Source organism: Macrobrachium rosenbergii, chromosome 32 (genome assembly GCF_040412425.1).
Source record: "Macrobrachium rosenbergii isolate ZJJX-2024 chromosome 32, ASM4041242v1, whole genome shotgun sequence".
In the NCBI taxonomy this organism is placed as follows: domain Eukaryota; kingdom Metazoa; phylum Arthropoda; class Malacostraca; order Decapoda; family Palaemonidae; genus Macrobrachium; species Macrobrachium rosenbergii.
Window position 1 is genome coordinate 12,810,673 of NC_089772.1, and position 27,010 is coordinate 12,837,682.

Below are 27,010 nucleotides of genomic sequence, written 5' to 3' on the forward strand. Positions count from 1 at the left end.
AGTTTTTACACTAGAAGCACCTACAGAGAAACTGCTACCACAATAAGGAACAGGCAACTGCTCGCTGTAAGCGCACCTTACAAGGCTGATCGCTGGAGCTTTGCACTTCGCTCTTGGTGAAACCTGTGCGTTCATAGAGAGCATGTGGCTAGGTCTGACCAGGACCTTAGTGGGTCCTGGGTTCGACAAGTATCTTTCCCTCTGAGGAGATTTGATGAGAAGTTAGAAAAGTGTTGACTGGCGTACAAGGCTGTGCTTAGTAGTTTACGCTGACGACGTTTATCCTTTTCTGGACTGATTTCGATGGTGTCACTCTGTGGCGCAAAGTTTCAGCCTCCTTTGTGATCAATTACTCCGCAGCCCTGCAGAGTATTTTCTTTCTGCAATATATAAGAACAAGTCATGGGGTAACAAAGCTTGTCCACACGGCGTTCAGCAGTATCAATGAAAAGCTTTGGAAGGGATTCCTTTAAAAAAAGGTTGTCAGAATTTTCAATATTTTCAGTTTATCTGTTATGGCTCATTGAAACAAAAACATATATGCCTGAGATTCACAGTAAACACTGCAATAAATTCTACATAGTTTCGGTTGGGTGAACCTTTATTTAAAATAGAAAAGAGCACTGGCAACCCACAAGGCAGGGACTTGTAACTACTACTATTTGAAAAACATCTACCGCAGTGCGTGTACCTGAAGTGTTTTTCAGAAGCGAGTCGGATATTTGAGATTTTCATAGCTGAGGAAACGTACACACACACACACACACACACACACACACACACACACACACACACATATATATATATATATATATATATATATATATATATATATATATATATATATATATATATATATAATGTGTTTAAGTATACGTGTGTTTATTTGTTTTCGTTTATTGATTTGAGTATCTCTTTGCTGTTTGTCCCGACTAAGTTACTTCAGACACTTTGTAACCAATATTCTTAAAATTTGGGCAGTACCATAACATCCGACCCACGGCCTTTCACAGTCTTGTTCTTGGGTTTCATCGTTGAAGGTACAGGCAAGCAGAAGGCCCTTTGTTTATATTCACTTATTTATCATTTATTCAATTACTGATTTATTTTTTATCAGTTATAACTAGTTAGTTTTCTGTAAAAGAAAACTATTGAGAAGGCTATTTGTCCGTCCGTCCGTCCGCACTTTTTCTGTCCGCCCTCAGATCTTAAAATCTACTGAGGCTAGAGGGCTGCAAACTGGTATGCTGATCATCCACCCTCCAATCATCAAACATACCAAATTGCAGCCCTCTATCCTCAGTAGTTTTTATTTTATTTAGGGATAAAGTTAGCCATGATCGTGCATCTGGCACTGCTATAGGTGCCAACAACACAGGCCATCACCGTGCCATGGCTGAAAGTTTCATGGGTCGCGGCTGAGGGTTTCATGGGCCGTGGCTGAAAGTTTCATACAGCACTATAAGCTGTACAGAAAACTAGATTGCGCCGAAGAAACTTGTTTGTTTAAAGTTGCTTGTTTTCAACTACAAATTTTGAAACCTATTTAGCAATCATCAGAAAAATGGCACCTAATCCACATATGATATTTTTTTTTCGTCTTTGTATTCAATATGGATCTCGCATTAACAACAGCACACTCATAAAAATAACTTCAAAAATAAGCAGAAACCAGTATGGGCAAACAAGGAGACGGCATGTGTACACACGAAGCACACATTTGGGAAAACATACATGAATATCATTTTTTTAATATAGAAAAAGAAGATGTATGAAATTTAGGCTGGCAAGCCAAGCGCTGGTATTCACAAGACTATAATAATCATGCTAAAATTTTTGAGGTTAAAATATATTTCCTCTGTAATTGAAACTAAATTAAAAAAATATATTATAAACCGGTATATCGACATGGCACACCCACTCGCCCAACCCACACACACACAGATAGGTTCGCGCGCTCGCGCGCCCCATTCGTTTGACGCCCCGCTGGACCACATGTTCGGGAGACATTCCCGGCCCGATATGAAGCCCTTTTATTAGTGAAGGGAAACACGTGTTTCGGTGGGCTTGGTGCTGAGTTTACGAGTCCGCATTTGTACGATAGGGACCTTTGCTGAGGCCGTAAATGTATACAGGCTCCTGGGAAATGACTTCCCAGTTCCTCTCCTCTAATTTGAGGTTTTTCCTCTTCCGCCCATTCGTTTTAAGTGCTTCCTGTGAATTTCCTCATATATATATATATATATATATATATATATATATATATATATATATATATATATATATATATATATATATATATACATATATATATATATATGTATATTATTTTTGTTGCTCAAATTCTGCTGTCATCAAGGTGGGTGGAAGTTAAAGCCAATATTATAATCAGAGTACGTATAATGAGCGCTAAAACAGTTCAGTTCTTAATAAATTATTATTATTATTATTATTATTATTATTATTATTATTATTATTATTATGCATATCAAGAAAAGAAAATAACAAGAAGAATTGAAAAGGCCTTATTATTATTATTATTATTATTATTATTATTATTATTATTATTATTATTATTATTCAAGTTATAAAGCTGTTTTCAAGCCATCTTCATAAAAAGGATGATGAAGAGGCAGCGAAACAGTAAATATAACGAACCTGAAGTTGTTTCAGAGCGTAATACTTATTATGTTTCACGAAAAGAAGGCGCATTATTCCTGTTAAGTCCAAAAAAACAAAATATCAAGAACGTTAACGCTATTTTTTCCAAGGATATTTTCTCCAGGGATATGTTTTCCAAGGATATTTTTTTCAAGGATATTTTTTCCAAGGATATTTTCTCCAAGGATATTTTTCCATTTTTTCCAAGGATATTTTTTCCATTTTTTCCAAGGATATTTTTCCCGCGATATTTTTTCCAAAGTTTTTTCCATTTTTTACAAGGATATTTTTTCCAAAGATATTTTTTCAAAGGATATTTTACCTAAGGATATTTTCCCCGAGGATATTTTTTCCAAGGATATTTTTGCAAGGATATTTTCCCCAAGGATATTTTCCCCAAGGATATTTTATCCAAGGACATCGCACTGAATGGGGAGGTATATACAGTATACTTTGACTTTTTGGAGAAGTATATACATCAAGAAAATTTTCATTATTCACTCAAGGTTCTACGGTTATTAACAAGAGACCAACAACGGTTTATTTTGTTTTTTCAAAGTGAAACTACGCAAAAATTTTTATCTGAAATGGATGACTTCAGGATCTTAGTTTGACGAATCCCCTTATAAAATTCGAAGTACCTGACTAGAATAGTTTTCAAGCCGTAACGCTAAAGATATGAATATATACTTCTGAACCACCGCCATGACAGCAATGAAATTACACTAGAAGAGTATTTATAATATGCTTCATATCAGCGTTAAGTTTCATTGCTAAAACTGAAGTTGCCGCCTAAATTAATAATCCAGTGATTGAGATAAGAGACCAGTCTTGACTTGTTTGAATAACGAAAAGTTTTGTCTTAAAATAACACTCTTCACGATAGCTCTTTCATTAAAAATCAAAGTTCGTGTTAGTTTTCAAAACCAGCTTTGAGAATAAAGGTCCTCCCAGTATGCTGAAATGACAGCAACAGAATTATGCCCGAAATAAAAAGCTCTGCGAGATTATAGTGATCCATTTCCCCACAAAATTTTAAAACTCCTGGATACTTGGACTGAAATAGAATAAAGATTACATTGGTCAGTTGCGGCATCAGGGGTATTGAGCGTATAATATGATCAAAGTGGACTCATGAAGTTGAATTGAATTGAATATAGAATTTAGATCAAAGACCAGGCACTGGGACTTATGAGGTCATTCAGCGCTGGAGCGGAAATTGACAGTAAAAGGTTTGAAAGGTGTAACAGGAGGAAAACCTCAAAGCAGTTACGCTATGAATCAATTGTTAGGAGAGAGTGGAAAGTAAGATGGAAGAAAGAGAATATGAAAGGAGGTACAGTAAAACGAGCGAATGGGGTTGCAGCTTGGGGCCGAACGGACGCTGCAAAGAACCTTAAGTAATGCCTACAGTGCACCGCATGAGGTGCACTGACGGCACTGCCCCCGCTACGGAGGGACTCAGGAAGTGCTGACAATTAGTATCACGTTGAATAACGACAATAAACTACTGCAACCGTTAAATAAACAAATTCATAGAAGGTAAGATAGCAATCAAAACGTCTGAAAGGAACTCTTCAGCTCGTAAAAATTTGTTACACAAATTATCAGTTTACATCAAAAGCCAAATTGATCAGGAAACTTCTTTTCACGTAGAATAAGTCCCAAGGATTAGGTGCGTTCTTAGATAATGGCTTACCTCATTCAGGCATGTATGGATAATGCATGGCGTGTGTGTGTGTGTGTGTGTGTGTGTGAGTGTGTGAACACGCAAAGTGAAAGGAAAAACGAAGACTATTTCCGTAGATGATAGCAAGCACCCCAGGTCCCCCAAACCCCACCCCACACCTTAGACGCCTCCACCCTCTCACCGCATCGAGGAAATAGATACTTGACCACATAAGTCTAAGATCACCAAAGAGAAAACGACTCAATCATCTCTAGATAATAATGACCGCGGGGACCGGTCATTCAAGAGCCCGGTTGGCAGCGGGAGGGAGAGGCACTTTTATACACCCAGCTTGGGGCATTCGACTCTTAACAAGATGTCGATGGGTGGGAGACGGTTATTATATCGCTAGAGAACGCTGATTACACACGTGCGGCCGTTTCTTGCAACCGTGGATGTTGTTGCGTGGGAAGAGGAAGAACATTATACCCTCAGCCAATCACTGCCAGATGCTCATTTCCCCAAATTCTTAAGCCAAGGTTCTTAGGTCCCCTTAGAGGCAATAAAAAAGGGCAGTCGTGGTGTTTTCGCGTTGTTTCTCTAAAAATTTTGCTATTGGTGTCATTAGCTATATATATTCTGCTCTTTCTTGTCATTATTAATCGTAGTAGCAGCAGCAGTTGGGGAAAATCAAAACAACATGACAGAAAGCTAAATGCAATGGGATAAGTAAATGTAAAAGTGACAATAGAAAAACGACCTTTACATCAAAGCAAAACATTGAGTGACCTAGAGCACCACCTGATGTTCTCTGATCAGAGAAGAGCGCAGTAAGGTTATCAGATGAGTTCGTACATAGACTAACTTTCGAAAAATGAAACTTATCTCTGAAGAGCCAATCTGAAGCCCTCTTTGAGTATTGCCCAGTCATCCTAGGAGAGCTGTTAATCAGCTCAGTGGTCTGGTAAAACTAAGGTATACTTAACTTATAAGGAAAATTATTAAAGAGAGGAAGCACTGAGTCTTGACTAAACTGTGAGTTCTGCATTAAGATTCAATTTCAATAAAGAGGTTAGTAAACTAAGGGCATTCGGAATTAAGCCCAAGTACCTGAATAGATCTAAAGACGAAAGCGGAATAGGTATGGGGAATGAATTATCAGTACACGCACTGATAGCGAAGGAGGTATTAAGCCCAAGTGACTGAATAGGTCTAAGGACGAAAGCGGAAGAGGTATGGGGAATGAATTATCAGTACACGCACTGATAGCGAAGGAGGTATTAAGCCCAAGTGACTGAATAGGTCTAAGAGCGAAGGCAATGAAGGAGGTCAATTATGGAAAGTTACTGCCTGAGATAATATAATCCTTTATTTTGTTGGTGAAAAGTACTGTAGTTAACATCACTAGAAGCAAATAAAGCTCAGTTATTTCACCATCAAAGAAAACACCTGAAATCAGAGCTTCGGTAAAGATAGCCAAATGTTTCACCGTCAAGTGGGCATAAGTCACTGCGGGCAATGTCAACGGAATCTTAGAAGTCCCGGAGAGTTATGACTAAATATTGTTTAAATGAGAAAACCAGTACATCAGTATTTTAGTGAAACTGAACTGACCGATTTACGAAAGCTATACTTGATCGTTGAGGAAAGTGATATTCATCTTTTTTCAGGGTCAGTAAAATGCGAGTTTCGCTGAAATGAGGTCATACAAGAAGAAATGCAAATTTATGAAAGGATATGGACTGCTTGAGTCTAAACTTTCTTTTAACTGAAGTTACGACGCAGTCTTTATCAAAAGGCTTGGCACCTAGGTGTTCCATCGTGCAATTTTCGTTTAAGCTGGTTTTCGAGAGTTTCGTCATCCTAAAATGATTATGTCTATCAGCAAAAGAATCTTTGACATACAGTTCAGGGAATTCCCCCTCGTGAATTTGAATATAAAGTAAATTTAACCAGACCACTGAGCTGATTACCACATGATTAGACTTAAGTTTACAGCTAAGAACCAATTGGTTACTAGCAACGGGACCTACAGCTTATTGTGGAATCCGAACCACAGTATACCAGAAGCCAATTCATCACCAGAAATGATTCTTCATTGGCCGGCCGGAGATCGAACTCGGGCCCTGCAGAAAGTTACCAGTCCAACGAGGAACTAAGTAAGTTAGGAGCTACATGCTCTAAATAAATATTACTCACAAACAGTCTAATTCATTGATAAGGATCTGTAAAAGTTACAGTATACAATAAGCAGAATAAATAATCACGACGCTTTTGATATTAAGCAGTTAAAATTTTCACCGACTGAAAATCCGTGCTTAAAAATCTTTAGGACAGCAGTCTTATGTGGATTCCACATAGGTTAGTGGAACATGGTTAGAGCCATGTGACTGTGTACACGAAATATATTGTTTCAGTAACTCCCCACAGAAATGACCAATATAGTTAATATCTTACAAAAAAGGCTGGATAAAAATCCGGTCATGCATTGGTCATATCGTTTTCAACTATCAGGAAAATCTGGCGAGCTACCCTAAAGTTATACAGACGAATTGTTTTATTTTTCAGTTTTAAACCTTCGTCATACACTTATCCCCACATGGGCAGAACTGAGAATTTTTAGTAATGTTTATTTCAAATAAGAAGTCATGAATGATTTTACTTACGCTTCAAGAAACTTCAACCAGCAAATGGCACCTGCACATTTATGTAATCTGGCAAAATTTGTAGTCTATACAAGCACTCGAGGTTGTCTCTCCTTCAGACAGACGAACATGAACTAAACTGTTAGACCTCACTAAAGCTAGGTGTACACGACGCTTTTAAACTCGAATATCGAATCGAACAAATTCCATCATATTGGTTATTTCTCGCACAAGGTCAAGCTCCAGAGTTCAGTCAAGCAGTGTTGCAGAAACGTAGAAATGTGTACCAAGTGTGGAAAAAACTTCCGCACTCTTTCTAGGGGTTTATTGTCATTAGATATATTATTTTCTTATATTATGTGATTCATTGACCTATATTCTCGGCCATTTGCCTACTTATATATATGTTTATATAATAACTACTGAACAAAGAACCACCAAAGAAAGGTTGTTTACGCGCCAATTTGTGAAGCAGAAGTCAATCAGCCCTCAGTGATAGTTTGACGGTTACGTGTGAAGGGTGTTAATAGCCTACGCTCTCATTTAGTTGAATACTGCGATGTCTACATACATTCTCGCATGCTATTTATGATACCGTTTGCACACCAAATTCTCGCATGTGATGCCCTGCGTACGATTCTCATACGTGATGGCATTCGAAGAATAGCTCGAGAAATAGCATCGTGTACACCAAGCTTTAGTGAGTGCGAACCAGAATGGCCTCCATGGGAAGTTAGGAACTCCGTCTCTCTTATTATAATATCGCAGCAATTCTCGTCCCCCTTGCATACAAAAGTAGCTTCAGTCTTAATCTATAGGCTTGCTAAATTCTTGAACAGCATTAATAAACTGCTTTACAAGAAAGTTCTTCGGGAAATAAAACCAGAGGAAATAACTTCCTGTGCCTTAGACCGGGATTTCAAGCCTGACGAATGTTAGCAACACAAAAGTTGAATGAGAGGCTTTTTGCATCTTCTTGGGCTATTTCGTAAGAAGACAAAATGAAAATGACTTGAAGAACAGTTCCGGCATACAGAGAAACGCTGTATAATTTTTAGCTGATACATTATAAAAAAAAAGGGCCACTTTCCTCTCTGTAGTGCCTTACTCTGAGCAGAGGAGGTTAAGTATATCTCAGTGCCTGAAAGGTTCGTGTCAACTTGGTACGGCAACAGTATCGGTTATTGGCGATGGTAAGAACTGATCCTTAGCAAATTCATCCTTAACAATATGTCTGCAACACTGTATTGATAACTAGGCCAACTTGCCTACATAGACAATTTGTTTACCGCATTTAGTCTACATGTAGAGTTTATTTTCAAAAATAATTTCCTTACTAGATAAAAGAAATTGAAAATCCAATGAATTATGCTGTATTTAGTTTAGGTACTGGGGAAAAACATTATGGAATAATTTATTATTGTGAATTACTGTGGGCGAACCAAGAATATAATCCATGATATTCTTGGATTACTAATAACAGGATATGAACCCGGAAACCGCGGAAGTTAAACAAGTGCTTAGTGTCTCTTGCGTTCTTTTTCATCCTTTACCTTCATAATGCAGAAATGCGAATAGGAATCCTGCAGGAGGAAATGGAATAACACTTCACAGGTAAGCAAAGTTTACTTAGTTTTATTTGCCAATGGTTTTGAGGTAGTCGGTAATGTTTTGTCAGTAGCAGATGCATTCATGTGTATACATGTCATCATGTAACCTTGGTACTTGAGTGCATTGGCGACTTCCGTTTTGAAATCAGGACATCATCAATCTTATATATACCTCTTAATATGAAGTAAAAAAGATCTTGCTCGTTAATCAAGATGCTTAGTAGCAAGTAGGTTCTAGGCCTACAGTATAGGTTACCGGTTGTGTCGTTAAGTCTCGTCCTCAGTGCATAAACGACTCCTGGTGTATTTTGTCAGTCATAAGGATTCTTTGCATAGGTAGGCCTGTAGGATACTGTCTATATCATCAGTTTTTCTGTAGGATACTGTCTATATCATCAACTTTAAAGTATTAAGACATGTAAAGGCAGCGTTAAAGTTGCTTAACAAAATGCAGTTTACCAAACGTGGTTTCAATTCAAATTCCAAAACGACACACTTGGTGAGAGTATTGCAGGACGCCGTAAGCAAACCGAAGTTAACGACTTCCATTATTCGATTCAGAGTAAAAATAGTTATGTTTTTATAGGTGCAACAAATCCTCGTTGAATTTATGCGTTCACCAAATGATATGTCTCATATGTTGGTAATAGCAAGAAAATGAAGTTTGGTATCCTAAGCTAGACTTATGCTTTCAACCTACTTATTTGGTAAGATGCTGTAACATTTAAACTTTATTCTAAGTACAACTTGATTTCGAATATACATAGAAAATAATTTCTCGGTGCTAAAAGTTATCGATTCATGTCCAAGAAAAAATAGCCTTTAAGAACGGTACTGTTCAACAACAAGAATCTTGTCCAGGTAAACGCTAGTCCCACACCCATTGATTCGGCTGTTATTTTTATTATTTTGTCCTTCTTTTCAGAACAGTTTTATTGCACATAAGTCGAAATCACTTTCTTATGGTAGAGCCAGCAATTAACAATATTCTCTAAGTATCGTTCCTAACCCTTACAGTGATGCTAATTCTTGTTTGCCGTATATATATATATATATATATATATATATATATATATATATATATATATATATATATATATATATATTGCTGTTTGAAGCCATACGAAAATTTAACAGGTATTGACAATTCTTTAACCTCCAGATTCATTTCCTTTATCTGACAGGCCAGTTGTTCTGTTTAATTGGTTGCACCAATACTCTAGGTGCATACGTATGTAGGTTCGTATATATATATATATATATATATATATATATATATATATATATATATATATATATATATATATATATATATATGTATAAAGGATAGCCACTAACCTACTACTTAAAGATTAACGTTAAGCTTCATGTCAAAAAAATTATATGACTATGCAACAATTAGGCCAAAGTCAGATATGTATATCAAGGAAATTAATGTAGCTTCCTTTTATGTTCCCCTTTATTCCATCTCTGATTCGACAGAATGGGCGAAGGCGTCATCCAAACCTCTTTTTAAGGGCTTGTTCCTTAACGTAATGCACATACACATATAAATGTGTGTGTATATTCGTGTGTGTGAGTTTCAGACAGCCTCTCTAGCAATGACCATTCTCACATTCACAATTTTGCCATTGAATCTTGGATGAAACCTATGCAAAATCAAAGGCAGTAAATTATGTGTGTATTTCGTTACCCATGCTTAGAATTTAAACGTTTTCTCTTATGGAAACACCATCGTTTTCTGTGGTCCATTTTCTACGACGGCAGATATCACACTTGAACATTGATTTGCCTCCGTGTGAAGTTGCCTGTTTTTGTTTAAATCTTGCGCCATGTCAGGCCTTATGCCTCGACAGCGAATTTGAAAGGAGATGAAAATGAACGGGCGCATTTTAAAGTCGATATTTCTTCAAAATAAATCCCCGCGGGAGGATGCAGGAAGGCTGCAAAGTTACACGACGAGATACGTATATAAAAGAGAACTACATCCGCAACCGGCATCGGGGTGACCAGTAGCAGCACCACCGCAATCCGCGGGTGATCATAACAAAACGTGCACTGCTCGAGCAAACTCCTGACACTCTACCTGTCAGGTACGCTACACCTGTCGATCGAGAATCTATATCTAGACGACTGATAGCGGGATTTTGATGAGAGGGTTACACGACGCAGACACCTCGCCGTTGCTCTGAATGGTGGTGGAAGATGTTCTAGTGTTGCCGCGAGTTGGTTTGGGTGGTGAGAAAAGCAAAACATGAAGGTCTCTGACAAATCGGGTCACTGGAAGGAGATGGTGAGGTGATACTTGTTTGTTTCCCTCGAGAGTGGTTCGCGAAGAAGAGAGTTATGGGTAATATGTTACCCTCGTAGTGTCGGTCTCAGTTCAAAAGATGAAGTAAGTATATAGTCACGTTCTGTATTGCTGTATTGCTGTGAGACACCCTTATGTAATGAATTAGAGTTTGCCGTACAATAATTTTCATTTTTTATTTATCAAGTAGAAATAGTGAAAAAGGTATCACGAATTTTTTTTTCAAGATCAAATGATAATTAGTTGTCTTTCACAGACCTTTCACTTATGATTAGTTTATTGTCGTTTCACATTAATTTTTCAACGCTAGTAATGTATATGTAATATTAGTACTAGTTTTAGTAACAAAATATGCAATATGAAAAAAAAATATACGTACAACAATTATCGATATAGGCTTTGTAGTTGCCATTCTTTTTTTATAAGACAGCTTTCCTTAGATGGAATAAAAAGATCAGCCTCTCCTTAACAGCTGTGACTAATTTTTTTCTTCACATCAGAAGGAAAATACCAAATCTTTATAAAACAAAAAAACACTTCTCGAAGACACCTTAATTGGTCTACTATCGTAACAAGATGTCCTGGCGATGGAAAATAGAAATGTTGGTCACGTAGTCCCATGTATACAAAAACTAATTAGCTATGCGTTAAACCAATTTGCATTTGGCGTGATTATAGAACATAGGCGCGCATACATGCATGTAAGTATGTGTGTGTGAGAGAGAGAGAGAGAGAGAGAGAGAGAGAGAGAGAGAGAGAGAGAGAGAGAGAGAGAGAGAGAGGAATCATAACATTGACCGTTCACTCCGAACTGTGACCAGCACGCATGACTAAAAGGCTTTGGCATGATCTACGTTGCTCCCTGAACAAATTGTCTGATAGTGTCACGCAAGCTTCCTTTGCCAGGAATGCTTTAATTGGCCCTTTTTCCCTTTCAGATTTAATTTGTTATGGCAGTACGTGAAAATTCAACCATAATAAAGTCTTTTGGTTATCAAAAAAAACATATTAATCCGAACAAAAATATTACGCGGGAGGAACTACTGTGTAATAGAGTCTTAGATGTTTGTCTTTATTGCATACTTACGTTATGTTAACATTTCCTTAAGAGCTTACACATAGAAATCATTTAGCAATGTGTACCCAAGAAAGTCGTATCTGTTCGTGGGAGGGTCAGTTTATGGGAGTGCCAATATGGCCTATGCCTTGTTCGCCAACCTGTTATATTCTTATTACAACTCCCCACTCTGTTGGAGTTTCATTGCTATTGAACGCAATCTTATAATTCTACGGACTTTGACCTCGAGTCATTGCGGACAACTTTGAAGATAAAGGGTCGAAAGATTAATGAAAGTTCCGAAGTGCCACCTATGTCACGGGAACATGGTGTTGAAAAAATAAAAAAAAAATTACTTTCTTTTGAATAATCTGTTCTTGAGCAAGTACCCCAGCTAGGTTTGTAGATTTCAAAAGTGTGCTAGAATCGATGAAAATAAAGTGCAATCCTGTCAAGGATACTTGTGATGAAATCAAGAAATCACGAGGCTATTATAACGTAAATTTACTTTAAAGGAAAGCGATAGAAACAAAGTATTTAGTTTCTGAAACGATATATATAGAAATCATAGTTAGGGACAGACCGAAATGCCAACGTTGAAAGTATTACAGGAGCTGAAAAAGTTCTTAATTCCATTACGATCGAAGTTGGAATGACTGGAAAATCTGATGCAATAAAGCGGTCAACAAACTTGAAGATCTATTTATAGATGGCATCGTTCCAGAATATCCAGAGCTGAACAAACATGTTCAGAGATACTCTATCTGGAAAATTCAACATCGGGCAGTTATCAAAATAGCCTCACGCACACGGAAAAATATATATGTGTGTGTGTCTGTGTAGAAGCTCTGGGGACGGATGAAAGAATTTTAAAGTAATAGTTTAAGGACCAGTATGAGTAACATTGGGTCCAGCGAGAGAGAAAGCTCTAATAGTAACTGTATATAGTTCACGAATGGAAAAGAATGAAGCTGAATGAGAAGCTCTTTGAGAGAACCTCTATCAGTTTCTACCTGGGCGATTATGCTAGAAGGCGGAGAGAGAGAGAGAGAAATGGTGTTGGTATGCACCGAGCCTCTAGAGCAACTGAGAAGGAAGTGCTGTGTGGAAATGGGACTAGAGTTTGCTAGATCATGTGTTTAGTGTAACGTAAATGAAAGAACAAGCTGGTGTTAGAAAGGGGAGAAGAAGAGTGGCTGGACGTATACCTGATCATTATTTGGTTGAACTGAAAGTCAAGAGAAGTATAGATTCAGGTTAGGGTGGAAGGGGTGAAAAATGTGGCTGTTAATGTCAAGACAAGAGAGTGGCAAGATGAATGTGAGAAAAAGCATTTACGAAGGAAATGAATGAAATATGTGCTAGAGTAAAGTCCATCGAGGTGGAAGGAGTAGATAAATAATATCTCATAGTTTTCCTTAGCAGGTTTATAGGGGCAGCAGAGACTTTTTTGGTATAGGAGCGCAAGGTGATGGAATGAAAGAAAAAAGTAAGTTTGTAATGTGCACACGAGGATGGATGTGCCAGCCAATTAGAAAATAAGAGAGAGAAGATAGTCCAAGAAATAAGTAGAGGGGGGTAAGTTGTTATACAGAGAAATAAATAGTGAGAGAAAGGTTAATGAAGAAATAATTTCAAAATAAAAGAGTGAGCTCAGTCCCAAGTTCAGAAGAGTATTCGAAGATAGGGGAACGGTAGAGCTGGATCATTCAAGAGCGGAAAGGGGCCAGTGTAAGTCTGAATGACTGTTGAGGACATGAGGCGCAATTGGAGTGAAAAGATACCAGAAGTTGATGTGACTACAAGTGTGATGCAGCAATACGGTGGTGATTGGGTGGTGAAGTGGCATCGCAGGGTTTGCAACGTATGTCTGGATGAGAGCTCAAATCCAGAGGAATGGATAAGATAAATATTTGCTCGACTGCAGGAATTATAAAGGCACAACATTACTAAGTATAGCGAGGAAGATGTATGGTAGGATGTTGCTTCACAAAATAAGATAGATTACAGAAGGACTAAAAGAGGGAGAACACTGTGGATTACAAACGAGGAAGAGAGTAGTGGACCAAGCATTTGTTACGCAACACGAATGTGAGAAACTTGAATGTAGAAGGAAAAAGCTGTATATGTCAAACATGGGCCTAGAAGAATCTTAGGACAGAATCAAGGGAGATTCAGTGTTGGGCTGTAAGATATAAAAGCTAAGTTTAATGAGCTCTTATGAAAATTTTGATGACGGAGAGGAGGCATGTGTTGGAATATAAAGACGAGAAATTAACTGACATGGCTTATACTAAGTGGACCTCGGACAAGATTAAGTTATAACGGCTGCAAGAGGTCAGAGGAAGTTGCAAGCTTATAGGATAAAGAATAGTAATTGTTTGCAGATGAAAAAGCACTGATTGGGAATGACCAAGAGAACTGCAAAACTGTTGAGTGCGATCGTGAATTGCAAGACGAGAACGTTGAGAGTAAAACTGGGCAAGAGAAAGGTTATCAGGGTAAATGAGTAGGAAAATGGACCAGTGAATGTTGATATGGATGATAGAATACGAATTCAGTTGATCTATATAGGGATTTGGGGTATATAAAATGAATGATAGTGGGATGAGATAAGAGGTGAATCACAAATAGGTGACGCTAGGAAGATAACAGGGCGTATGTGAAAAAGTGAGAAAGATTTCAAATGCCTTTTGCCAAGCCAGGCCAGGACTGCATAAAGATTCTTGAGACTACTCTCCTCCGTGGAAGTGAAATCCGTGATGTTGAATGCAAATGAAAGAAACGTGAAAGACGCTGTTGAGATTAATTTTTATTTTTCCGTCAAAGAAAAGTATTGAGATGGCTATTTGTCTGTCCGTCTGCACTTTTTCCTGTTCGCCCTCAGATCTTAAAAACTACTGAGGCTAGAGGGCTGCAAATTGGTTTGTTGATCATCCACCCTCCAATCATCAAACATACCAAATTGCAGCCCTCTAGCCTCAGTAGTTTTCATTTTTTTAAGGTTAAAGTTAGCCATGATTGTGTGTCTGGCACTGCTATAGGTGACAACAACACAGGCCACCACCGGGCCATGGCTGAAAGTTTAATGAGCCGCGGCTGAAAGTTTCATGAGCCGTGGCTAAGCATTTCATACAGAATTATACACTGTACAGAAAACTCGATTGCACCAAAGAAACTTCGGCGCATTTTGTACTTGTTTTATGCATACGTGGTGTGAGAAGAATGGAAGGGGTGAGACACGTGAAGCATTGGTAAAAAGGCTAAACTTGGTAAATAGAGATGGTTTGGCCATGTGGAAAGAATGAAGATGATGCACTCGTGAAAAGAGCATTTATTTTGGAAAACCTAGAAAGTGTTGGATAGATGGCACTGAAAGGGTAGTGGGAGATTGCACTCAGGGCAAAAGTGAATGACACAACGAGTGTCGGATAATGGTTTGAAGCGCTGCTGATGAGACCCCCGTATGTAATCACGAAGGTGCTAATGTTGTGCATATAAAAGTTCATATGAGGTTCATTCGTGATTCAGCAATTAAAGTATGAATACGGGAGTGTCTTTTGTTTTTCTTTGGAGCCACCCCCTTTTAGATGAAATATCATAAAGTGTTAAAAAAATTACAACATATACATATATATATATATATATATATATATATATATATATATATATATATATATATATATATATGTGTGTGTGTGTGTGTGTGTGTACGAGTATATGTGTGTATGTGCTTCACAAAGTTTATGATTTGATCTCACTCTTCCCACTAGTCAACCCCGTCTAGAGTGAATACCGGCGCTTTGTTTCCATCCATACACGTTTTAGTGTGATGTTTATAGTTTAATTTTACTGAGACTTCTCCCACAAAGAATTCCCACAAACAAGCAAAATTCCCCCCCCAAAATTCAAACAAAACTCATTCAAAAATGATCCTCCCACAAAAGGCCATTTCTCCCACAGATTTGTGGGAAATTCCCACAAAGTGGCAACTGCCTGTTAGTTGGGAGCTGAAGAGGAGAGCATGGGCTTAGGATAGCACGAAGACCACCCTAGAGAGGTCTTGATAGCACCCTAATTCCAGAACGCTCTGCCAAAAAACCGAAAGAAGAACGCCTATATGTATAAAAGTCCCGACAGCTGAGCGCTAAGGTACTCTGGCCCGAGGCCAAGAGAAAGAGAAGGTCTGCTCACTTCCCCCAAAATCCCCATGTAGGCGGAGCTTTGTCTACCCCCTTATTGCGTCAGCAGGCGAATTGCCGTAATGAGCAGGTACCTCTAAGATACGTCATCGCCTACGTAGTTGCCCCAGCTGGGTAGACCTTGTCTCCCTTGGCCTACCTCTGTCGAGTTGCCGGAAACCCCAAGGTATGAGGCCTAAGACAAGACGCTGAAGTAGGCTGTTCTGAACTCTTGTACGAACACTTCTCTTCACACGAACCCAGTTTTGTCATTACTCTTTCCACGAAGCTTAGTCATGTACATAACAAGGCATAAATGATTGATTGAACGGCGTAGCAACCAGGAAACCTTTAAGTTGCTCAAATTTTATCTAATGGTTGATCATTTCTTTCCCTCTCAATGTAGTTATCCGGACCGGTTGCAGTTGACTGGATTTTTTTTTCTTTACAAATAAATGAATGGAATGTAATTTCATTAACCACTGTTTTATCGAAAATCTATTCTACAATCTTTTCTCTTACGACCAGCGAGATAAGCTTGTCACTTCCAGTCTCTGTCGATGTTGAGAGAGGGAGAGAGAAATGTTTCCAGCTCGATCTTGTGTTACATATTCCTTATGCGAGTCATCTTTTCTTCTTCAGACAGACTTCACTGAAAGTTTTAAAGACCTATTCTCGTTATAGCATTTTATGATGACAGAAAAATGGCGCTGTAGTCTGACAGTAAGGTACTTTATTATATATACATATACGAACTTTATGGCGCGCGCTGGAACACGGGGCTGCTGTCTCCCCTACCTTCCCGAGCCCCTACCAAGCCCGACCCCACCTGGGGTGGACAAACCGGTTTGCAGGGGGTGGGTGGCTGTGTCACGTCTCCCCTACTATATATATATATATATATATATATATATATATATATATATATGTGTGTGTGTGTGTGTGTGTGTGTGTATGTATGTATTTATGTGTGTTTATATCCGAAGTCCTTGAAGGGAACTTGTAAAAGTTCTTTGTTGCTCTATTCGAAATTACAACGACCATTATTTTGAAATCTGTCATAAAAACATTAATGAAGTCCATAAAATTGTGCACAAAAAGTTAATTAAAAAATAAGATAGCCTAATTTCTCAAACACTTGGATAATGTTCCTTCCTTTAAAAATTTCGAGAAACCTTGAAAAGATCTATATGGACCCGTATACCAGAATGCAAAAACTGAGAAAACATCAGGCTGCTAATGGTTGGTTTGCCTCCCAAAACCGAATGGCATTAGGACCAATTATCTGCCTGAGAAGATGACTCTGTAACAAGCAAGGCTTCTTAAGAAAACCTTTCGCCGAGTGGCAGAAAATAGATGATTTATAAAAAGAAAACTATAAGATGCCCTTTTGGTAAGACTCTCGATGGTTCTGCAACCCGGGACTCTCTCTCTCTCTCTCTCTCTCTCTCTCTCTCATGCATATCTTAAATAAATTCCAGTATAATAAGCGTTAATGTAGGAAATCTCTTGTAAGTCAAAAATCAAAGTCGGTTAGTCAAAATCTCTCTCTCTCTCTCTCTCTCTCTCTCTCTCTCTCTCTCTCTCTCTCTCTCTGTGTGTGTGTGTGTATGTGTGTCATGCATATCTTAAATAAATTCCAATATAATGACAAATCTTTCGTATAACCAAATTAGTTGATCAAAGTCTCTCTCTCTCTCTCTCTCTCTCTCTCTCTCTCTCTCTCTCTCTCTCTCTCTCTCTCTCTCTGACCTAAATAGATTGCTCTGTAATCTGCGTCAATACCTGAAGGTTTTTGCTTATCGAAAACCAAAATAAAAACGGGAAACAATTTCAAAAACAATTTTTCTCGTCCATCGAGCACTCGCAGTGTACCTGCAGTCTCTCTCTCTCTCTCTCTCTCTCTCTCTCTCTCTCTCTCTCTCTCTCTCTCTCTCTCTCTCTCTCATTCGTCTCCTTTTCCTCATCATCTCCCCCCGCCCTCTTTTAATTTTCTGTAAAAGAAAACTATTGAGATGGCTTTGTCTGTCCGTCCGCACTTTATTCTGTCCGCACTTTTCCTGTCCGCCCTCAGATCTTAAAAACCACTGAGGCTAGAGGGCTGCAAATTGGTATGTTGACCATCCACCCTCCAGTCATCAAACATACCAAATTGCGGCCCCCTAACCTCAGTAGTTTTTTTTTATTTAAGGTTAAAGTTAGCCATGATCATGCGTCTGGCAACGCTACAGGACAGCCACCACCGAGCCGTGGCTGAAAGTTTCATGGGCCGCAGCTCATACAGCATTATACGCTGCACAGAAACCTCGATTGCGCCGAAGAAACTTCGGCGCACGTCTTACTTGTTTGTATCAGTGACGTTCACGTCCTACTTCTCGTCGCCTGGCGCGCGAGAGAGAGAGAGAGATTCTCTGGCGTGAGCGATGATTCATCAGCTTTAGTTTCCCGGTCAGCCCTTTTCATCCCATAGAACATGTAAATCTCGATGATTCTAATAATTGCAGGATTTTTTCCTTTTCTTTTTCTTTTTCTTTTTAATAGCGTCCTGCTATACACGGCTCGACGCCGTGTCTTCCTTCCGGAGCAGTTTTTATTGTCTCGGTGAAGTCGTTGAATATTGACTTTTAGAGAAAAAGAATTATTATTGTGATGTATGAAACGACGTAGTCCAGGATTTCTCTGTCTAGTTACAGTACTGTGAATGTGTGAGATGGTTTATGGAATGTAATATTCATCTCATTATGAAGTTGTTTGACTTCAAATATTCCAATGTATATATATATATATATATATATATATATATATATATATATATATATATATATATATATTATAAATATTTATAAATTATATATATAGATATATATATACTGTACAGTATATAAGTACATATGGTATATGTATAAATATTGGAATATTTGAAGTCAGCCAATATATATATATATATATATATATATATATATATATATATATATATATATATATATATATATATATATATATATATATATATATATATGATGATGAAATCATGTCAAGATTATTTCAGTTTGTAAAAAAGAATCTTTAAGAAGAATATTAGGATACACATGAGAGGGAAATTTTGGAAGTTTCGTAAGTAGATGAGATAGTAAGCTTAAGAAATTCCAACAGATAGATGTTGTATGCGACCTTCTAGAAGTCAGCCTTCAGCTACAGTCAGGGCAAACACTTAAGTTGATTAAACAGACCGCATTCGGAACGATCGTGCCGAGGAGTGTAGCGAACTACCAAGTTCTCTTGTTTGAAAACATTAATTCAAGTGTTTGATTAGAAGGATGAAATCATTTCTTAGCGTGTTCCTGCGAGATATTTGGAAGCTTCTTCCATGACTGAAACACTAACAGGCACAAATACTCAATTGTTTTCAAATTAAATAAAGGTATCTAATGAAGAATTACATAAAATAATTTTAGATTAGTCTAGTTGGCCATGAACGTTACCTCGCATCATGTCACGCTGTCTATATGCATCAATAACTTCAGAAAACAAAACAAACGTGGTAATGGTACGCATACAATTAAAATCTATGAAGATAAAAGATGAGGGCTCATGAAGTGGTAAATGATCGCCAAGCGTGTCAAGGTAAGAAAACGAGGTCACAGAAAAGAAATAGGTCAACGCAAGAGAACGTAATAGAGACTAGAGCATCGACTAGCAATGAGAAGGATTTCCATGAATGTAGGTTTGCGTTTAGGAGCACACATCGTCATGAACGCAACCTGTTATTTTTTTATTGTTATCATTTTTTAATATTTTTACTATATTATTCTCAGTGTTAGTGCTACCATTCAAACCCAGCCAACTATTGTTCCCTTGTGTCAGTTTCTTGATGGCTGAAACATCCCAGCCATCTTCACAACTCAGTTTCTCAAACTTCCTGAACTAAAATCTCGTCTTTTGAGCCATCGCTCTGACTCTAATAATAAGGCAGTGTCTGTTGGAGACCCTTCCTGCATATTGATGATTCGTCATCCTCACAGCAGGACTTAGGAAAACGCCTTTTTAATATTTCTTTGTTTAATCTCTGAACTATTAGACAGTGACCAACACGAAGGTTCTGTAGGTCAGATTGTCTACTTTTTGCTTTAACTCTAATGTGCATTTTAGTCTATCATCTAAGTCCATAATGTTTCCCATTCTTATGTGACAACAGTTCCTCACGTTCCAGTTTTTATTGGTGTTCCTCAGAGTTCCGTCTCCTCAACAAGTCTTTGCTTCATTCTAATGAATAATCTCCCTCAGTCTCTACCCCTTCTCTGATGCATGCTTGTAACTTAGCATCAACATTTTGAAACTTCTGCCGCCAGTGCTAATACCGCGCGTGTATCTTCTTCATCTGATTTGAGTTAATCTGATTTGTCTGGGGGAGAACGCATAATGCGAATGATTGATTGATTTTTCGTTATCTGGCATCGTGACTGCTGGGGTCATTGGCGCCTTAATTCGAATCATGGTGACTCCTAGTCCATAGTGTTCTTGTTTCGATACCGCATGTTGTTTCGCTTCTTAACCATTACTAAAAATTGATGTTGGTTTTAGATCTCCCTAGTTGTTGGTTACTCTGTTTTTCGCTATTCACCCCTAGTCGATGTAGATAAAAGACAAGTAAAAAAAATGCGCCGAAGTTTCTTCGGCGCAGTCGAGTTTTCTGTACAGCATATAATCAAGGCCACCGAAAATAGATGTACTTTTCGGTGGTCTCGCTATAATGATGTATGAGCCGTGGCCCATGAAACTTTAACCACGGCCTGGTGGTGGCCTGTCCTATATCGTTGCCAGACGAACGATTATGGCTAACTTTAACCTTAAATACAATAAAAACTACTGAGGCTAGAGGGCTGCAATTTGGTATGTTTGATGATTGGAGGGTGGATGATCAACGGACCAATTTCCAGCCCTCTAGCCTCGGTAGATTTTAAGATCTGAGGGCGGACAGAAAAAGTGCGAACGGACAGACAAAGCCGTCACAACAGTTTTCTTTTACAGAAAACTAAAAAAGGATTCCCTAATTGCTGGGTTTGGCCTGAACAAATAATGATCTATTTACCCCACCATAGCACTCACCCAGCCCTATTTTAATATCCGTCAGGCTTTCATGTCCTCACGAACGTGTATTATACTGACATTTGCAAGTCCAATAGTACGGATATTTACTCACCCTTTGACTGCGCTGTACATACAGTCGTTGAGATTAGCATTACATAACCTTTTGAAATTGAAATTCATGATCCTGGTCGATCCGATGTGAAACTGGCCGTTTTTAATGAAATTCGTATATGGTGGATTATTATAACAGTAGGGTTTGGACGCTGATGTGCTTAACTTCGAAAGAGAAAAGAGAGCAGGTTTCATAAACTTATTCCTTCTAATCCCTCTGTTTTTTGGAGAAGATTAAGTTGTTTGGTCCTTTATATTTTATTTTTACTGTAGTACTGAATCATAAAAGGTTTTAAGAGGCATCTGTTAAGCCAACTGTCTAATTCTACATCGTCAGATTATTTCTTATTAGTATTAAGACTTGTGTTCGTCTATATCTAATTGCATATGATATTTGATGTTAATTTACTGCTTATATACTTGAGGTGGTTTTATACTTTGTAGTGTTTGAAAACGGGCGTTTTTCCTTTTCGAAACTGACTGATAGTCAGCCAGTGATCTGTTCAGAACATTTCGTGTGCATTTTAGTTTTTCATGCTTTTCGCTTTGCGTTCGTTTCTTAGGCAGACGCGCCTTGAAGGAGGCACGGAAATAAGGGCTCCGGGTCTTCTTTCATTCTTGCACCTTATGTAAACAACCTTTTACCTCTTAATTGGCAACTGTTGTGTCCTGTTTGCTTTTTCACTATGTCTACATTAGGTTATGCCTAATTTAAAAACATTCACTTTGCTCCTTTCTCAAACTAATTTCTTGACCTTATCAACTAATTCCTAGTAGTTAGAGAGAATACTTGAGAAAAAAACTTAAGTATACCTTAGTTTAACCAGACCCCTGAGCTGATTAACAGCTCTCCTAGGGCTGGCCCGAAGAATTAGATTTATTTTACGTGGCTAAGAGCCAATTGGTTACCTAGCAACGGGAACCACAGCTTATTGTGGAATCCGAACCATTTTATGACGAGAAATGAGTTTCTGTCACCAGAAATAAATTCCTCTAATTCTTCATTGCCTGGTCGGAGACTCGAACGCTGCGCCAGCAGAGTGCTAGCCGAGGACGATAACCACCCGTCCAATGAGGAACTAGAATACCTGAGAGACAAACAATTGTCAGAGGACGATGTGTTTGACCGAGCCAGGTGAAGGAGGAAAGATGTCAGAAACATCGACCCCCACATAGGAGTGGGGAAAGATGCAGAGGAAGAAGAAGAAGAAGAAGAAGAAGAAGAAGAAGAAGAAGAAGATCAACTAATCCCCAGTTCAAAACTTGGTAAACAAGAGATGCATCATTTTGGGTCCAGGTTTAATCTGTTCTGATTCCATTCGAAGTGAGGAGGACCTCGAGGGCACTCGAGGGCACCTCGTGAGAGGAAGGAAATGGGCTTAACTCTCCATCTTCTCCTTCGAACAGGAAGATGCCACTTAACAAAGGAGTTTTATTCGTAGGAAGCCGATTCTGTTGTTTCTTCTCTCTCTCTCTCTCTCTCTCTCTCTCTCTCTCTCTCCTGGGTTAATCTGAAATGAATTTTCAAGTCGTTGGCACCGCCAATGTTATTGCTGTGATAAGTCTTCATCTGCTAATTCTGTCGTTTCTGTTTGATGCTCAGCTGATAGCGTGGCATACTGAGGGTGTTGCTGATCTCCTTGTCATGCCCAGTCAGCAATAATATCAGTCTTCTCGCTGTTTCCATATAATTATAAACCCTAGTCACATCCTTAACATTGCACTGAATATAGCTCCGATGGTTGAAGGGAGAGAGAGCTATTTTGTTAGATCGAAAATTAATCCAGTGTAGATGTCAGTCCTGGATTCTGATCTGATCGTCACCGAAAAAAAGAAATTCGTCTCGTGTAAGACGGATATATCCCGTACAGTCCAGCTTCTCTGAAAATTGTCTTTGGCCAGGTCTCCGATAAGATCATTTCCAACTGCTGCTATACGCTCGCCGTTTTGTCGGGTTTCAACATCGTCAAGGCTTGCGGTCATTTCTGATTTGGGGAAGGTCAGGAACGCCGTTAGAACGGGAGCGTTCCCCTTTAACGTCAGATTCTGTCAGCATTGCCTGTTCCGATCAGAGAAATATATATCAAACCCTCTTTCAATAAAGATTGAAGGCTTCCTCTACGAGAAACGTAACGAGGAAAGATGAAACTATCAGGAAAATAGACTCGGCAGAATATGACAACGATGAATATGCATGCACCAGAAGAAAAGAAAAATAAGTGAGGTGCGAAGAGTTGAAAGCACAACTGACAGTAGAGACAAAAGTTCCAAAGAAAAATTGGGGACTCTTTTATAGAGAGGGAAAGAGAAAGCCCCTTGCAAGGGGTGCAGTTGTCACAGACCCAATTGAAATTTAGAATGTTAACCGGGCCATGATTGTCCCAATCAGAGTTGTGCATATCATACTTTCTGAGTCATAATTCTTATTGTTTATGTATTTCGTATGGAAAAACCTGATGAAGTAATTCGATAATCAGAATTTCCAGTCTATGGCAATGATCCATCGATGCGAAAGACCGCAAAGAAATGGTTGGTTTGTTTGTTTATATTAGGTTGGCGTATGCCAGCTCAAGCCCTTGCCGTTGTGAGCTAAAATGTGAAAAGATGAGGAGGGCTGGTATTGACTTCCGGACTAACCCTACCAACGGGGACAGAACAGAGATAGAATAAACGTACCGAGCTCTCCGTCCTCGGGCGAGGGTCGCCTACCCACCGGCAAGCTCCCAGCGGATATGGTAGATGCAACCATTTGGTGAACGTTAGGCCTAACGGCAGCCTTCGGAGAGCTCGGGGAGAAATTATTTTACGGTTTTCCTATTGGAGCAGGATTTCAGCTGGCCGCTGTTGTTCGTTTGTTCTGTTTGTTGGCCTCTCCGTTTGCATTTACTCGTCTCATCACTCCTTCGAATTTTTTTGTGATTTTATGACCCGTTGTTCGGTAAATGAATCTACGCGCCGAGTCGGTGATGTCGTACGCAGTTGATGAAATAAGACGTCCGGGATATTTCGTTAAAGACTAAAAGCCAACCGTTGACTTGCAAATGGGAAGATTAGCATTAATACCCAAGACATTGTCGCAATAATAGATAAGGGAAAGAAACAGAGACAATCCGGGTGGATTTACAAAGCGACTCGGTAACACCTGCATAGAATAGGTTGGGCCCAACAATTTAGGATGAGCAGATAAATTCTTAGATCTAAATGTCTGAGCATATTACTTGTGCTTGCGAACCTTTCCTTAATAACCTGTATCTTAGGTTGATTAAATAATATGACCAGATAAATTCCAAGTCTGATGAGTGATGGTAATTAGAATTGACGCCTCTTTTACCGTGTATGGTTTAGATTTAATGGAATCGTTTTTGGTGAGACTTGAACGAGGTGAAGCTGTCAGAATTCCGGGTGTAAATAAGCTAAGATAATTAAAGAGTATTGAATAAACAATAAACAATTAAAAAAAAGATAGCAATTTTTGATCAGTTACGTTTCCTTCTTATCTGTCGATCTATCTATCTCTGTCTATATATCTAGCTGTCTAGCTATCTATCTATGTCTGTCTATCTCTATATAGATAGAAAGATGTCTATCTATCTATCTATCTATATATCTATCTATCTATATCTCTGTCAATATATATGTCTATATATCTATCTGTCTATCTATAAATCTATCTATCTATATACCTATATCTGTCTATCTATATATCTATCTATCTATATCTCTATCAATATGTATGTCTATATATCTATCTGTCTATCTATAAATGTATCTATCTATATACCTATATCTGTCTATATATGTCTATGTATCTATCTGTCTGTCTGTGTATATCTATCTATCTATATATTTATAGATAGATACATAGATAGAAAGATGTCTGCCTATATATCTATCTATCTATCTATCTATCTGTCTATCTATGTATCTATCATCTATCTATCTATACTGTCTGTCTGTCAATATATCTATCTGTCTATCTTTATATCTATCTTTCTATCTCTCTATCTAATGTCTATATATCTATGTCTATCTATATATATGTCTTTATATCTATATGTCTATCTATATATCTATCTATCTATATCTATAGATACATATATAGACAGATGTCTCTCTACATACCTCTCTATCTACATTACATATCTATCTATCTTTCTGTCTATCTATCTATCTATCTATCTATCTATCTATATCTGTCTATCTAGCTATCTGTCTATATATGTATCTTTCCATCTGCTATCTGTCTATCTATATGGCTGTCTTTCTATCAGTCTGTGCGTCTTTCTCTTCAGTTCATCTATGTCACCGTGAAGTCTCTTGATTAAATCACTGACAATGGGGAGTGTGCAGTACTTGATTGCTTGAGGCAGGATAACACCTGGTCCGTAATTGGATTCGGTCCGAAATACGGCTCAAAGTTATGCGAATTATTCCTTATCCTTTATCCTACCTTTCATGTATATCCTATAATGAAGGCTATGTTGTTATAGGAACTATATGCAAGCTTCTCAGGTGTGTTGTCACAAACACACACACACACACTATAAATATATAATATATATATATATATATATATATATATATATATATATATGTGTGTGTGTGTGTGTGTGTGTGTGTGTGTGTGTGTGTGTACATCTACCCAGTACAATTATATATTGAAATTATATTGTACTCTATAAACAGAATGATTCAAACTGACTGAGATATCAACCTCCAGATCCCTAATTTACTGCATATAGGTCAACGAAAGCTCAAAGCAACTTCCAGGAAAGAGGTCAAATTCTTTCTTGAAGCAATGCCAAGGAATCTCATAGCTTTTTTGCACTTCCTCCGTAAAAAAAAGAATAAAACCTCGGCTTTGATACTTTTTCCTTCGCTCGTGTAGACGCAACATCTACTTCTATTTCTGACAGACCTGTTTTTCAGACTATCTCAGACTTGTGATATTTGCTTGATGGTGGTTAATGATGGTATGGCACCTTTTTCCTTCATTTACGAGTTTCTTAATGACAGTAAATTTTCTTTTTCTTCTTTTTTTTAAGCAATGTGGCTAATCTGACCTCTTTTGTGTATAAAGTTTAACTTGGCAGTTTCTTACGAAGTTTAATAAGACGGTTTATCTGGTCTCATTGAGACCCATAGCCGATCACGCCAGGCTTCTAAAATCTGTTGGTTTGAGGTGGGGTTGTTACACATATGCCGTCGGTGCACCTCACGTGGTGCGCTGTAGGCATTACTGAAGGGTCTTTGCAGCGTCCCTTCGGCCCCTAGCTGCAACCTCTTTCATTCCTTTTACTGTACCTCTATTTATATTCTCTCTCTTCATCTGACTTTCCACCCTCCCCTAACAGTTGTTTCATAGTGCAACTGCTTTGAGGTTTTCCTCCTGTTGCAGCTTTCAAACCTTCTGTCAATTTCCCTTTCAGCGCTGAAGGACCTCTTAGGTCCCAGCGCTTGGCCTTTGGTCTAAACTCTGTATTCCATTCTATTCCTTTATAAGAAATACAAGTAACTGAATAATCCTCCCGCATTTGTCAGCATTCTGGGCATCAACAACGTGCCAAGCCAAACACTCTGATGAAAACAGGAAATTCTCCATTTAGCAGCGTAAACACCCAACTTGAATACCCCCATTCATTCAACGGCTGAACGACCCGGCCTCCAGCAAGTATTT

General features: G+C 38.4%; 2 protein-coding genes across 5 annotated transcripts in view; both read left to right on the top strand.

Annotated features, from left to right (window-relative positions):
- The first annotated feature begins 8,452 nt into the window (after nucleotides 1-8,452).
- The window catches only part of LOC136855706 (uncharacterized), a 69,260-nt gene continuing 50,702 nt past the window's right edge, over nucleotides 8,453-27,010 (top strand). Inside the window, exon 1 of one of the 4 annotated variants that reach the window (XM_067133025.1) lies at nucleotides 8,453-8,589. Coding sequence is in view for 1 of the 4 variants with exons in the window: in XM_067133026.1 (XP_066989127.1) it covers nucleotides 10,976-10,980 (5 nt within the window). In the remaining 3 variants the exon portion in view is untranslated. Of the gene's footprint in view, nucleotides 8,590-10,628; nucleotides 10,981-27,010 lie in introns of those variants that run through there. The other 3 variants (XM_067133027.1, XM_067133026.1, XM_067133024.1) reach the window with 3 other exon arrangements.
- ND-ACP (NADH dehydrogenase (ubiquinone) acyl carrier protein) overlaps nucleotides 10,629-27,010 on the top strand; it is a 90,083-nt gene continuing 73,701 nt past the window's right edge. Inside the window, exon 1 of the mRNA XM_067133028.1 lies at nucleotides 10,629-10,678. The gene's annotated coding sequence lies outside the window, so the exon portion shown is untranslated. The remainder of the gene's footprint in view (nucleotides 10,679-27,010) is intronic.